This window comes from Grus americana, chromosome 3 (assembly GCF_028858705.1).
Source record: "Grus americana isolate bGruAme1 chromosome 3, bGruAme1.mat, whole genome shotgun sequence".
Taxonomy (NCBI): Eukaryota; Metazoa; Chordata; class Aves; order Gruiformes; family Gruidae; genus Grus; species Grus americana.
Window position 1 is genome coordinate 91,062,082 of NC_072854.1, and position 12,842 is coordinate 91,074,923.

General features: G+C 57.6%; 1 protein-coding gene across 2 annotated transcripts; it reads right to left on the minus strand.

Annotated features, from left to right (window-relative positions):
- Positions 1-195: 195 nt before the first annotated feature.
- DLK2 (delta like non-canonical Notch ligand 2) lies at positions 196-10,539 on the minus strand. Of its 2 annotated transcripts, none has more exons than XM_054821264.1 (6): positions 10,407-10,539; positions 8,102-8,203; positions 6,434-6,497; positions 3,849-3,979; positions 3,033-3,177; positions 196-2,490 (listed from the first exon to the last, which is right to left on the minus strand). In XM_054821264.1, the coding sequence occupies exons 2-6, from the start codon at positions 8,172-8,174 to the stop codon at positions 1,713-1,715; spliced, it is 1,191 nt and encodes a 396-aa protein (XP_054677239.1). In that variant the 5' UTR covers positions 8,175-8,203; positions 10,407-10,539; the 3' UTR covers positions 196-1,712. The 2 variants fall into 2 exon arrangements, with proteins under 2 accessions (XP_054677239.1, XP_054677240.1); XM_054821265.1 differs by lacking the exon at positions 10,407-10,539 and adding an exon at positions 8,290-8,325.
- Between the last annotated feature and the right edge of the window lie 2,303 nt (positions 10,540-12,842).

Consider the following 12,842-nt stretch of genomic DNA (forward strand, 5'->3'; position numbering starts at 1 on the left):
AGAGCACAGGGCAGGACAAATGTGCCATAATCTGGGTTTGCATTCTTGAGGGAAGTAATGGAGATATTCATCCAGAACAAGTAGCTGAGCAACCTGATCTAATTGGATCTGCTGAGGGCAGGAAGTTGGTGTCCAGAGGTCCCTTCCAACCTAAATTATTTTATGATTCTCTGATACACTGTTTCTGGGCTTGTATTTGTTTTATTTGATAAAGGTACATCATCCATCCATGTATTAAAAAAATAATCTTTCTGATGAAGCCCCAGTCCCCTCTCCCAGGTCTTCCTCCTGGCTGAGGGCTCACTCCTTTGTCTGCTCTCTTCACACCATCTTGAACCCAGCTCTGCAACCCTACAGGCCAGTAGGAGGGTTTGGGTTGTGGGGATTTTCACCCCACCGCTTATCCCTCTGTGCTCATGGGGAGGCACAGAAAGCCCTGACCCTGGCAGAGAGACGCTGACTGCTGCAGACCAGACCAGCACAGGCAGGAGCAGACCTAGCACAAAGGCTCAGTGACCTGGCCATCTACTGCCTCTCAGCCATGCTTTAGCAACGGTGGAGAAGGCAGTGCTGTATCTGCTTCCTGTGGTCATCCCAGGCTCGGCAGCCTGTCCTCACACCCGCTGTGGGGAGCTTAGCCTTTGCTGTATCAAGAAATGCTATAATGGCTGATTTGAGGGTAGTGCCATCTGCCTGCCTTGGAGTGACTGGGAGAGGAAAGGAGGATCTGGATCGTGTATTGCTCCTGAACCAGCCGCAGCACATCTCCAGCCTTGACCATCTCCAGTTTCACCTGGGAGGGCATATGAGAAGGACCAGCTCAGGCCCAGAGGACCCCAGAACGGAGCAGGCCATCCTCCTCCTCATCAGCAAATGGTGAGGCAGAAGTGCATGCTGGAGAGGGGAAGGAGCTTGGTCATTTGTGGCCAGACCAGAAAGGACGGCTTGGTAAGCAGGAGAAGACCCCTGGATCATCAGGAGGAAAGTACAGAACGTGTTTGTAACCCCAAGTCTGACAGCAAAAGGAGGGAGCATCACCCAGGGCAGAAGGAGGGCAGGAGGAGACCCCAAATGATCTCCAGAGTCTCTTTGAACCGGCTTACAGAACCACAAGGCTAGGAAGCAAGGGTGTTTACTTGCTCCCTGGGGACATGGCATCTGAAATGACAGCCTCCAGAAACAGCCAGGAGCCACCCCATCCAGTACTGGGGCAGGGAGGCCCGTGCAGCCATGACTGTCGCGAAGGCCCCAGAAGAAACATCCCAACGCCAGCAGAAACAAGGACAAAGCCCCTTCCAGTAGTCCAAGAGAGGAGTTATAAAGGGCCTGGCAGAATTTGGGCTTGCATGAAGGCCATGCCCTCCTCCAGCACTACCTGTCCTGTTTCTGAGAGCTCATGCCGGACAATACTGGCACTGCGTGGCACGGGCTGCCGCAAGCAGCGTGTCACTGCTCCCCTGCAGGGCTGGCCTGACACAGCCCTGCTTTCAGATGCCCGTGGGTGCCGGCTGTGCCGGCCAGGTGGGAGACAGCTCAGAGCCAGGCGGGGCCATCACACCAACGCTTGACACCCAATGGTTTTGCTGACACGTTCACTGCCCTGGGAGCCCTTCCCCACTGCCCGGCTTGTGCTGGCACAGCTCCCCAGAGTGCAGTTCGAGGGCTTCGCCGGCACGATGACCTGCCAGGGCCTGGCTCAGAGTCCTCGCAGATCACAGCTCCGTCGTTTTCCTGGGCTCGATCAGGATGGTGTTGAGCATGCCCACCTGGCACTCCTGGTCTTGGAGCTTCCTTGCAGCCTGCGAAGGGCTTTGGCACCAGTTCGACCTCTGACGGCCCCTCTGCCAGTTCCTCAGCATTAGCAGGACGGTGATGAGGACCAGCACTGCCGTGAGCACCCCGAACACCAGCACTGTCACCAGCTGGGCTTCGCTCAGCCCCGAGTCCCTCTGGGTCACCACCTCCTTCACAGAGATTTTCAACAACCCTCCCCCCGGCTCTTTCTCGCTGTGGTTGGCCACACGCCGCCCCGTGACCGCGGTCCTGACAGGCTCCGGCTGCGTCACCCCCGGCATCTCGCTGGTGGTGCTTTTCACCACCCCGCCGTTCTCGTGGTTCGCAGGGTGGTAGGGAGGAGCCCAGGTGGGCTCGGGGACGGAGATCTCACAGGTTTTGCCAGTAAAACGGTCGGGACACAAGCAGTCATAGTCATTGATGCGGTCGTAGCACTTTGCCCCATTTTTGCATGGCTGACTGGCGCAGTCATTGATGTTGATGGTGCAGAAACGCCCTTCAAAGCCCACCTGGCACTGGCAGGAGAAGCGGTTGATCCCATCGTGGCAGGTGGCACCATTGGCACAGGGACGCATCAGGCAGTCGTCCACGTCATTCTCACAGAGAGCCCCTACGAAGCCAGCGAGGCACCGGCAGGTGAAGTTGCTGGCAAAGCCGTTTTCGTCTTGACACTGCCCCCCATTCTTGCACGGAGACCTGTGTGGAGTAAGCAAGGACAGGTCATGGCCCTGGAGAGCAAGCAGCTTTCCCTGCCCCAGGGAGGAAGACACACACTGTGGATTGCACGGCCAGTGAGTCTGGCACCGGCTCTCTCCATGGGGGCAGCTCTCTCAAGGAGAAGATGGGGCAGGAGTTTCCACCTCCCCAAATGAGAGGCTGTGGGACCTCCTCAAAGGCTGTGGCTGTGCACAGACCCACCACCCATCAGGGAGGGTCTTCAGCCAAATCATCTGAAGAGGATACATGCCCTCCTGATACTCCCCAAAGGCATGATAGGTGTCAGCTCATCACACCTACAGCAGCAAGTGACAGGAACCCGTTCAGATTGCAACAAATACCTTGTCCCGGTGGGACTGTGCAGTGCACACAGCTAAACCAAAGCCAAAGATGGTTTTGGCTTAACTCCATTAGCACATGGAAATCCACAGATAACAAGCCAAGCTGGGCCACTGCTTGGCAGTGCATGACCCAAAGCTAATGCTGTCTGTAATCTCACTGCCCTCACTGCCATGTCTCACCCTGCCTTCTCACATGGCCCCGTCTTCATCTCACAGTCCTTCCCGTGAAAGCCTTCTGGACACAGGCAGGAATATTCCCCATCTCGATCGTAGATACACTGAGCCCCATTCTGGCATGGGGATTGGTGTTCGCAGATGTGTATGTCTGAGGGGGGAAAAAAAGGTGGGAATGAGTGAGAAAAGAGGGCTGATCTGGCCAATTCAGTTCAAACACAGCCCATCAAACCCAGTGGGGAAGGAGAAAGGGAAGGAGTTTCTCCCGCCTCTCCTCCAACAGGCATCTGCAGCAACAGAAGTGCAGTGCCTACATAGTGCCTCCCAGCTATGGTCTGCAAAATGCATCGGCTTAGGGGTGCAGAGAAAGCAAATTGTCCTGCAAATCTGCACGTGAAGATGCTGTGCGTGGCATCTGGCCGGCCAGTGCAGACCCCTGGCACAGAGGAGCTTCTGAGGCCAGAGGAGGGAAGTCCACTGGCCACCTGCCAAAGGCAGGAAGCCCTGGGGGAAGCAGGAGGTGCTGCCCGGAGCCCAGTCATGGCATGGGAAAGGCAATGAGTTCATCTGCTCCATTTCCTGAGGCTGGCCAGTGTCATGGCAGCTCTTGCCATGCAGCCAGGGAATGGGTGCCGGCAGCCTGACCTCTTCTGCAGGAAGAGGATGGTCCCAGCTGCGGCAGCCAGGCAACATCCCATCTCCCAGGTACCCACACAGCACCACCCGGGTGGCTTCTGGCTATGCTGGCTCACCACTTCGTGCAGGGTGTGCTGGGCTTCTGCCCTCAGCACCGGAGGCTGCGATGTCCAGCCTGTGACTCACCTTTGTCACAGAACTTGCCAGCCCAGCCGGTGTGACAGATGCACTGCCAAGGCTGGTGGCACGTCCCATGGAGACACCCTGGCATACGCACGCACTCCTCGCAGTACTCGCCTTCCCAGCCTGGATCGCACCTGCAGGAGGACAGGGCATGGCAGCGTGATAAAACCCAAGCAGGGGCTGCAGAAAAGCTCACTGCTTGCTGTGCAGGGTTCCTGCAGATACAGCAGTGCTGGGAAACCCTCCCAAAGCCCCCTATAAATCTACTGGCTCCCTCCTCCAGAGGAGATCAGTACTGGCATCTCATCTTTCCAAAGAAGCAAGCAGACAGAGTGGGAGCAGACTCATCCTCTGCAACCAGGGAGGGTAAGGGAGCAGTAACAGAGCTCAGCAGTTTCGCTTTTAGTGCCCGTGTCCCACTGCTCTCCTCCAGCCAACTGCTCTGTACACACCACTGCCTTAGCTCAGCAATTCCTGCACCTCCCTCATCGCACAGCCAGTCTGACAGGCAGAGAAGAGCCTCATCCCTAACCCTGAACTCCCTGAGGGCCCCTGAGGCCCAAGTGCCTTATTGAGCCCCTTTGCATTATAATGGGTGTCATTTTTTGTCTGAAGTGCGCTGTAATCCAGCTGCGAAACCTTGCTTGCCATGGCTGGCGTATAGAATAGACATCAGCCAGCTCACAAGGGCAGTATGATGGGAAAACCCGCAGCACACAACGAGCCTTCTGGCCCCAGAAGAGCAGGGCACAGGCGATGGCTAAGTAAAGCCAAGCTGCGTTGCTCCAGTGGCTTCCCTCAGACCTGCCAGCTCCAAGGGGGAAAGCAAGTGATAACGAGAGCTGAGTGGAGGTGGCACCAGCTGCAACAAAAGCTATACACAAACCAGCACAAAATTTAACTAAACTAAAACAACATGGTTTCTAGAGTGAGCAAAGGGGTTCATTTTCATGGCTGGGGCTCATTTCAGTGGGATGTGTGGTGACTGCAGCTTTGCCAGGTTGGTCTGAGGCTGCACTTTCACACCTGGACTGGCTATTGTCACTGCAGGTTGTTCCAAACAGATAAGGAAAATTATTTTAAAAAAATAATTATATTAATTAGAGGCTTTTTGATGGGAATGGAAGCGATACCATGTGCTTGATAGAGTCTGGGGAAATGCATTCATACCTGGACAACCATGAGCTTACAGAGCACTGCAGGAACCCCTACTGCCCAGTACCCGCACGGAGCAGGCACCATCAACTCTTCCCCTTCTCTAAAAGGGAGATTGCCAACCTAAAAACTGCCAGGGAGGGGGCCAGGTAAGCGGCCAAGTCTCTCTGAGTTTGGGGTGATTTCAATGGGGTACTGCCAAGCTGCTGAAGGGTTCAGCAAATGCTTTGGAGGCCTGAAATCTGGAGCAGCAACTCATGCGTGCCTCCACTGGAAAGACCTGCAGCTGGGCCACCCGCCACATGGAGAAGTGTGGTGTCTTTGGCCAGGGCTTTGCAGCACCGAGCTCCCCCGACCAGCCACAGCTGCTGAAAGGGCTCAGGGAGCAGCGAGCTCTTTGCAGCTGCAACCAGGGGCCCAGAAAAACCAGACCTGGACACTCTGTGATGCAGCGGTCACTGCAGCTATTGTCACTACCAGGCCACATCTGCTCCATTAGGCAAGAACACGTGGCCCAGGCATGGTGTGACACTGGGGGCTGTGCTGTGAAAGTGGGCTGAGGATGCCCCAGTGAGAACGGGGCGGCAGTGGGCAGTCTGTTCCCTTGCAGCACAGGTGTCCAGGCCAGCCCGAAGCAGCCTGCTCCTTCCAGGGCTGCCCTGCAAGACAGGGGCTCCAGGCAGCCCTATGCTGGGATGAGAGGCAGTGTCCGGGGCCATGGCAGACCAGGGCAACCACGTGGTTGCTTCCCACATGGGTGCAAGGTCAGGCTCTGAGCTTTGCCCCTGCAGGATCTGGGCTCCAGCCGGAGCTGGGATGCCGGGGATCACACACACACTCCTGCTGCGGTAGCCCGCAGCTCGCTGGTGAGCTCTTTATGAAAACACCCGGAGATCTCCACCACAGCCCAGGCTTCTGAGAGGGGACTCCTGATGCCCTCAGACATTTATGTGCACACTGGCAGCTCTTGTCTTCCACGCCGCCAGGGAGAGCATCCGCATCTCAACCAGTGAGGAGGCCAAGTAAGCTGGCCGACCCCCAAGCCTGCCCTGCTGCCTGATGACTTTCCCCATTGTATCTGAGCCTGAAGGCTGCCTCCCATTGTCCAGGCACGACTGGGCTGTCCTAAGCTCCTGTCTAGACAAAAACAGCTCAGCAGAATGACATCGGTCAGCATGTGGGGGGGGGGGAAGGACCCTGAAAGCACTGGAGCAAAGGGTGGAGGGGACCAGCCAGAGGCTGAGAGATCAAAATCTCCGACTCCAGAGGATGTCAGGTAAAAAGAGAGCAGAGTCATCGATTCCAGGTGTGGGTGAGCAGAGGAGGCGCTTCAACTCAGGGGAGGGGTGTAGGCACCGGGGACACAGCATCAAGGGAGGGAGAGCAGTTACAGTCAGCGGCAGCAGGAGCGGAGAGCCAAGGACAAGCCGTACCTGCACTTCCCATCCTGGTCACAGCAGCCGTGGGCAAGATTACATCGCTCACTGCAGTCATCACCTGCAAGGCAGGAGACGGATGGCGTTGGGTTAAGCAGAGACCATAGATGACTCCAGATCTGCCCATGGCCCTGCTGGCTCACAGCTGTTTCTTCCTTCTGATGCGCTCAGTCTGCCCTTCCCCAGAACTGTAAGGTGGGGAACCTTCCTTCCAATAGCTGGATGCCACACAAGGGATGAGGATTTCACAGTCACCCAAGCAGCAATAACACTGCCTTTATTGAGAAATGGGACCCTGCTTCAAAACTACTCGGTATCTGATCATCTTCCCCACACTCTCTTAGACTATGGGCCCTTCTGGGCAAGAGCTGGGGTTGCCCATGCATTAAGACAACCTGTGTAATAGGGCCTGACCCACCTGGGACCTTGGTCTCACCGTCATGCAGCAAATATGATGTGAAAGCTCAGGGCCAGGTACTGTGAGGCGCACAAAGGAACGGAGGGTGGAAATGGAAATAATGGCTCCTTTTTATCTCCCAGGATGTTCCCATCCCCATTGGCACGGAGTGGTCTAGTCGGGGCTCCTGTCCTCTGCCAGGACCCAGCTGCCAGCACTCCCCCTCCATCGTGGGGAGGTAGGACTGGGCATCACACGGGGCCAGGTATCCAGTTCTGTTTATTTATTTAAAGGCCACAGAAGCTGTAACTGAGCCATGGCCTCGCCATGCCACTTTTCATCCCCTCCTCAGCACTGGCCTGCTTTCTCCAGCCAGGTGTCCCCTTTCATCTCCCCCTTCCCCTCTCGCCCATCACCTGCTTGTATCTTAGCCCCACGGGGAGCTGGCTCGCTTTGACTCCACAGGCAGTAGGGCTAGAGCAAATGTCAGGAGGCAGGGGGTTTCTCCAGGAGCCCAGCGTGATCCCAAGCCAGACCCAGGAGATGAACGCCCTTACCTGACTGAGCCCCTCCATCCTGGCCTGGGGCAGGTTAAAGCCCCCATACCAAGAGGCGTGCTCAGGCTTTCCTCAAGCCATGCGATGTGCTGCCTAGGAAGCAAGCAGGGGGAGAAATCTCCATCTGCGTGCATGTGTTTTTGCTGCAGTGAGGTGGCAGGTCCCACTGCTTGGGATAAGAGACTCCCAAAACAAGCCACTGTGGAGCTGGAGCAGCATCCTGGGACTGCTCAGCCCAAGCCTGGGTATTGTCGCCTTTCGTATTTGTAACCATTCTCTCCTGGCAAATGGCTTTGGGAATTTATCACTTATCCAGAAAAGGAGGAGAGCAAACTAATCTTTCGGAAGGGACTTTGTCTCATGGGATCCAGGATTAGCCATTCAGTTTTGGGATCTTCTTTCCCACTTGCCCAGCCTCTCTGAACACGCCCATCGGCTCAGGGACCCATACACCCTAACTGTAAGGGACAGAGCAGCGGGACCTCCCACTGCTGGTCTGCTCAGGCATTCATTGCCAGCCCTGCGGGCACCAGAGCGGGGGTCTCTACAGTTGCCACCAGTCACCACCCCCCAGGTGCTGGATGACTGAGCAGCATTTTCTGGTCCTCCAGGTCAGGCCAACTCTATTTTGCATGGGGACTTCAGCAATGCCAAGGACATGTTTGGAAAGACGGATATAATAAAGAAGGCCCCATGTCTACACAGACTTACCTTGGGCAAGCTGGTGATGGGCCAAGAGGATCCAAACCAAGGACATGAGCTGGAGACAGAAGCTCCTGAGCATGGTCAGTGTGGCCCCACCGAGATGAACACCTACAGAGAGAAAAAGAGCAAGCTCAGAAAAATCCCCTGGCTGACACCGCAGCTTCACTTCACGCATCCCTTCCTCTCTGTGCTACCTGGCAGTTTTGAGTTGAAACATCCAGTTTTGTACAGACTTGTCACCGCACTCCTCTCTGTCCTTCCAGGCTCCTTCCTTTAAGGCAACGTTGGAGCACTAAGAATCAAAAAACCTTTTAAAATGTGCGTACGGGAAAACTGAGCATGCACACTCAATCCCGAGTGTATAATAGCTCAGGCTGTTACTTTGCACCTTGGAGCACCTGCCCCTGCTAGCTGCTGTCAAGAGAGCAGAAACCTCCAGAAATACCAGCCCAGCTGTGGGGATCTTCATCTTCCCTCCCTAGGACTGGGGGGCTTCAGCTTTGTGCTAAGCAATGTCCCTCCTGCGCATGTTTGAATGAATAGATAGGCTGAGGTTTTTTACAGTGCCCAGGCTGCTTTTCAAGGAGGGCGAGGAGTTGAGTAGATCTAGCAGACAAGCAGGCAGTAAACAACAGCCCTATTTCATTTTCCAAGCAAGGGAGTGAAGCGATAGGCACTAGACCTGGGCTGCAGCCCTGGGTAGGAAAGGCAAACACGCACCTCATGCTAGGTGCGATCCTTTTCCTCGGCTGTCCTGCAGAGAGCCCTGTCAGCCCAGGGTTCCTGCATCCATCTATTTTCCGACCGCATTCTGCCCTCTTGAAGTAACATTAAATACTTTCCAAAAATGCTTCATTCCCTCCCAGCCTTCTGGGGTAGTTAAGGGCAGGAAATTCGAGGGTGATATCATAAATATATTACTATAATGAGATGGGAGGGGTTAAACAGTTCAGTTAGGAGAGTGGTGAAGGTATGGAGCAGGCTCCATCCAACTGCGTGGGTGTGATGGACAGGGGCCATTCCACTCTCAGCTTGACTCTTTAGCTCAGGAAGGTTGTGTTGGGTTGAGAGTTGCATGAAAGACTATGCAGATGGGGAGAGAAGTCCTCCCACCCACCCACACATACGCATGCTTTGCAGGAAGAGGTTTTGGGGTCCCTGCTAAGGGCTTCATCTGCCCAGACCAGACAAAATAGCCCCCCAAAAGCAATGATGTTGCTTGAAGCATCTCTCCAGCAAACCATCACTAAGGAAGGATGCAGCATTTTCAGAGGGGCTGCAGGATGTTGTAGTCACTGACCCAGCCAAATCCCAGCCCGGACCGCTGCATCCTCCCTCCCCACAGTCCCTTTGTCACCATGCTCGCAGGACCCTCCTTCGCCTCCTGCCCCAAAACACTGGGCAGTGGCCAACAGCTGCTGCATTTCAGGGGAGGGTGAAGCAATTCCTACGAAACTTATAAAATAATTTAGGGCTGAACTGTTGGTATCCTGTTCCTTCAGGGCAGTGAGGAGCTCAACCTCCGTCCACATGTAATTGCATGCAAAGGTCGTTTCCCCCACGGCTCCCCACAGCCTCCTCACTCGAGGCACAGCCTCTCAGAGCTCCTGATGTATCTGCCCCATGGGCGCTGCTCCCGGCTCCCACCCAGGGGCAGCCTCAGACCCCAGCAAGGCACCAGGGGCATCCGGGGGGGCATCCGGTGCCCAAAGGAGATGTGAGCAGCACCTGGGCAGGCCTGGCTTTGGGTAACAGGGACACAGGGGAGGCAGCTCCCTTCATCCCACTCCTCAGATACCGCCTGGCTGGGTTGGGGGCTACCAGCCCCCCAGGGGCTGTGGGCTATTAGGGACACCCCAGGGGGCTACTAACCTCCCCCTTGGGGGCATTAGGGACCTCCGTACGGTTGGGGGCTGCCAGGGACAACCCCAGGAGGTGGGCTATCAGGCACTGCCTCTAGTCTGGGGGCTATCAGGGACCCCTCCGGGCTGGGGATCCGGGGGCTGGGGTGGGAACCCGTAGGATGCCGCGCCGCTGCGGCTCGCCGCTCCTGCCCTCCCCCCGCTGGGGCTTTGGTACCACCCCAAGCCCCCAGAGCCCCCAGGAGGGGCACGGCCACGGGGGTGCCCGTCCTCCCCCCCACCCCCCGGCCGGCCGGAGGGGACGCTCCGCGGACCCCCACACCGCCCCGGCCCCACCGGTTCCCCTGCGGCCGGGGCGGCGGCGGGGGCGGTGGGGGGGCCCGGGGCGGGGGGAGAAGCTGCTGGTCCCCACCACGCGCTGCCTCCCTTCCCCCGCCCCCCCTGCTCACCTCGGCGACGCGGCGGGTCGTGGGGCTATCGCGGGGCGCGGCGGCGGGGGGCGGCCATGCCCGGCGCGGCGGCGGCGGGGCTGGGGAGGCGCGGGGCTGCGGAGGGAGCTGCCGCCGCGTGTGCCGCGCCGCTCCGCCCGCCGCCGCCGCCGCCGCCGTGCAGCCCCGGCCGCCTGCCAGCGGCTGCGTGTGCCTGCACATCCCCGCTCCCTCCCCGGGACATCCCGCCTCCCGCCGCCCCAAACCGCAGGCAGCCCCCGGCCCGGCCCGCCCTGCCCGCTCACCCCTGCCCTGCTCCCGCCGCCGGGGGCGGAGGGGGGGGGGGGCGGCACGGCCCCACGCGGGCCCTCCCGCCCCGGGGGGGGGCTGCGTCTGCGAGGGTCACCGGTGCCGTCCCCCAGCACCGGCCCGCAGAGGATGGAGCGGTGCCCCGGGCTGGGGGTGCCCCCCCTGGGCGCGGCCCTGCTGGGGAACCCCCCGCCTGGGGCTCGGGGGGGGGGGGTGCAGCGCTCGCCCCCGTAGCGGTTGCACACACGGGCTTGGGTAGGGGCTCCGGCCCGTTGCTGCCGCCTCCCGCGGGGCACCTCTGCCTCGCAGCCTGGTTCCTCTCTCAGAAATAGGTTTGGGATGCTCCGAGCCCTCATTTCCCTCAGATTATCCGAAATAAGCGAAAATGCCTCTTGCAGCCCCTCCCTGCTAGCTTCAGGGGCCACTAACACACCTCCACTGGCAAACCATAAGGTTAAGAAGCCCCATCCTTAAAGCAGAAGTGAAATACGGAGTGGTCACCCCCACAAGAAAGAAGCCATCCAGCAAAGCTGTGGTCCCTGGCACTTGCTGCTGTTCACAAGTCATGGACACCTGCGCCTCAGTTAACAATAAGATAACCCTGGGAGAGGGGCTGTGCCGCCACTTCTTCGGGAGGAACAGCTGCCTGCTCTCCTCCTCACCTTGCGTTGCCTTTCTGCTACTTGACAAGATTGTACCTGTCACCTTCAAAGGTCCTAGCAGTCCTTAATTAGATTACAAGTTCACCTCAGCCAGCCCTCTTCTACCCCTGCGCCCCACAAGTTTTGCTGTTTTCCGCCAGGAAGGAAGAACCACATCCTATTAGCACTTACATGGATGCTTCCGCATCCCATCTCATCTCACCAGACAAAGCTCACCTCATCCCTGCTCTCACCTTCTCCAGTTCCCCTGGGTCTCTGCAGTCCTGACAGCCCCGTCAGCACCACGCGCCCTGCGGCAGCCGTGGGTGGCACTGCAGGCATCAGCGCCCTGGACAGCCCAACAGCCAGCAGCTCCATCAAAGCCCAGCTCTCTGCCAGCTCTGACTGCTCCGTCAGCTTCTTGGGTATTTATGGGACAGGTGTGTGCACAGAACAGCTCTGTTCTGATATGCTAACCTGTGGTTCTCCATCCATTCTCATTCCCTGATCCTTCACGTCCAGCTCAGCCTGCTTCTGAGTCCTGGTTCACACCATATCTGCAGCTTACAGCAAAAGGGAGAGGAAGTGGCTGAGGACAAAGCACAGCTCCTGGTACTCAGTTAAAAACCAGCCAGCCTCTCCTTCAGTCACTGCTGCTCTTAGGACCTGAGAGGATCCGCCTTTCTCCTCTGACCCCCGCAACACCCTGCCTTGCACTCTTTGCTCTGCCAGTCATGGTTGGAGGCCAAGTTTTTACTGGCGGCACCTCCAACACTGACTGTAGGCCGCTCAGCCTCACCCTTACCTCCCCCTTGAAATCCTCCTGCCTACACTGTCTCAGATATGACACCACCTCCCACAACATCCTCACCTGCTCTTGCACTCCTCTGCTGGGATCTGCCCCGGTCCTGACTGCGCTGCACTGCAACGCCATTGCATAACCATGCCTGGGTGCTCTTAAACCTCACTTGGTTAAACACACCTAAGAAAACCTTCTGAATGCTGCGTGTCCCTGAACACCTTGACATCTGTAAGTATCTGTGTCCACAACACGAGCACCATGGGAGAGGGAGACGGAGTTAAGTTGCAGTCAGCGGAGCGGGACACGTGGCTCGCTCTGTGCCGCTTCTCTCAGAGGTGAGAGCCGTGGTGCAGAGCAAGGGCCATCCAGGCTGAGGAGGTAAAGTTGTTTGCTGGAGATCTGAATGGTGAGGCAGGGGAATGGAGAACAGAAACCAGGATGGGATTTCAGAGTGGGGGAAATGGGCATATTTGAGGAAATGGGGGTTGGGTTTTGAGGTTTGGTTTTGTGTGCAAGTAGCAAAGACAGAAGCAGGCAAGAATGGGTAGGAGTAAAAAATGTGGGTACGGAGGAGGGGGAAGGGACCAGAAGGGAACCTCAAGCACCATGGACCTTGGGTGCAGTCCTTCCTCAGCACTGAAGGGCTCCTGTCCCATCCCTGGGCTCAGTCCTGAGTCCCATGCTTGCTCTGACAGCCCCCGGGCT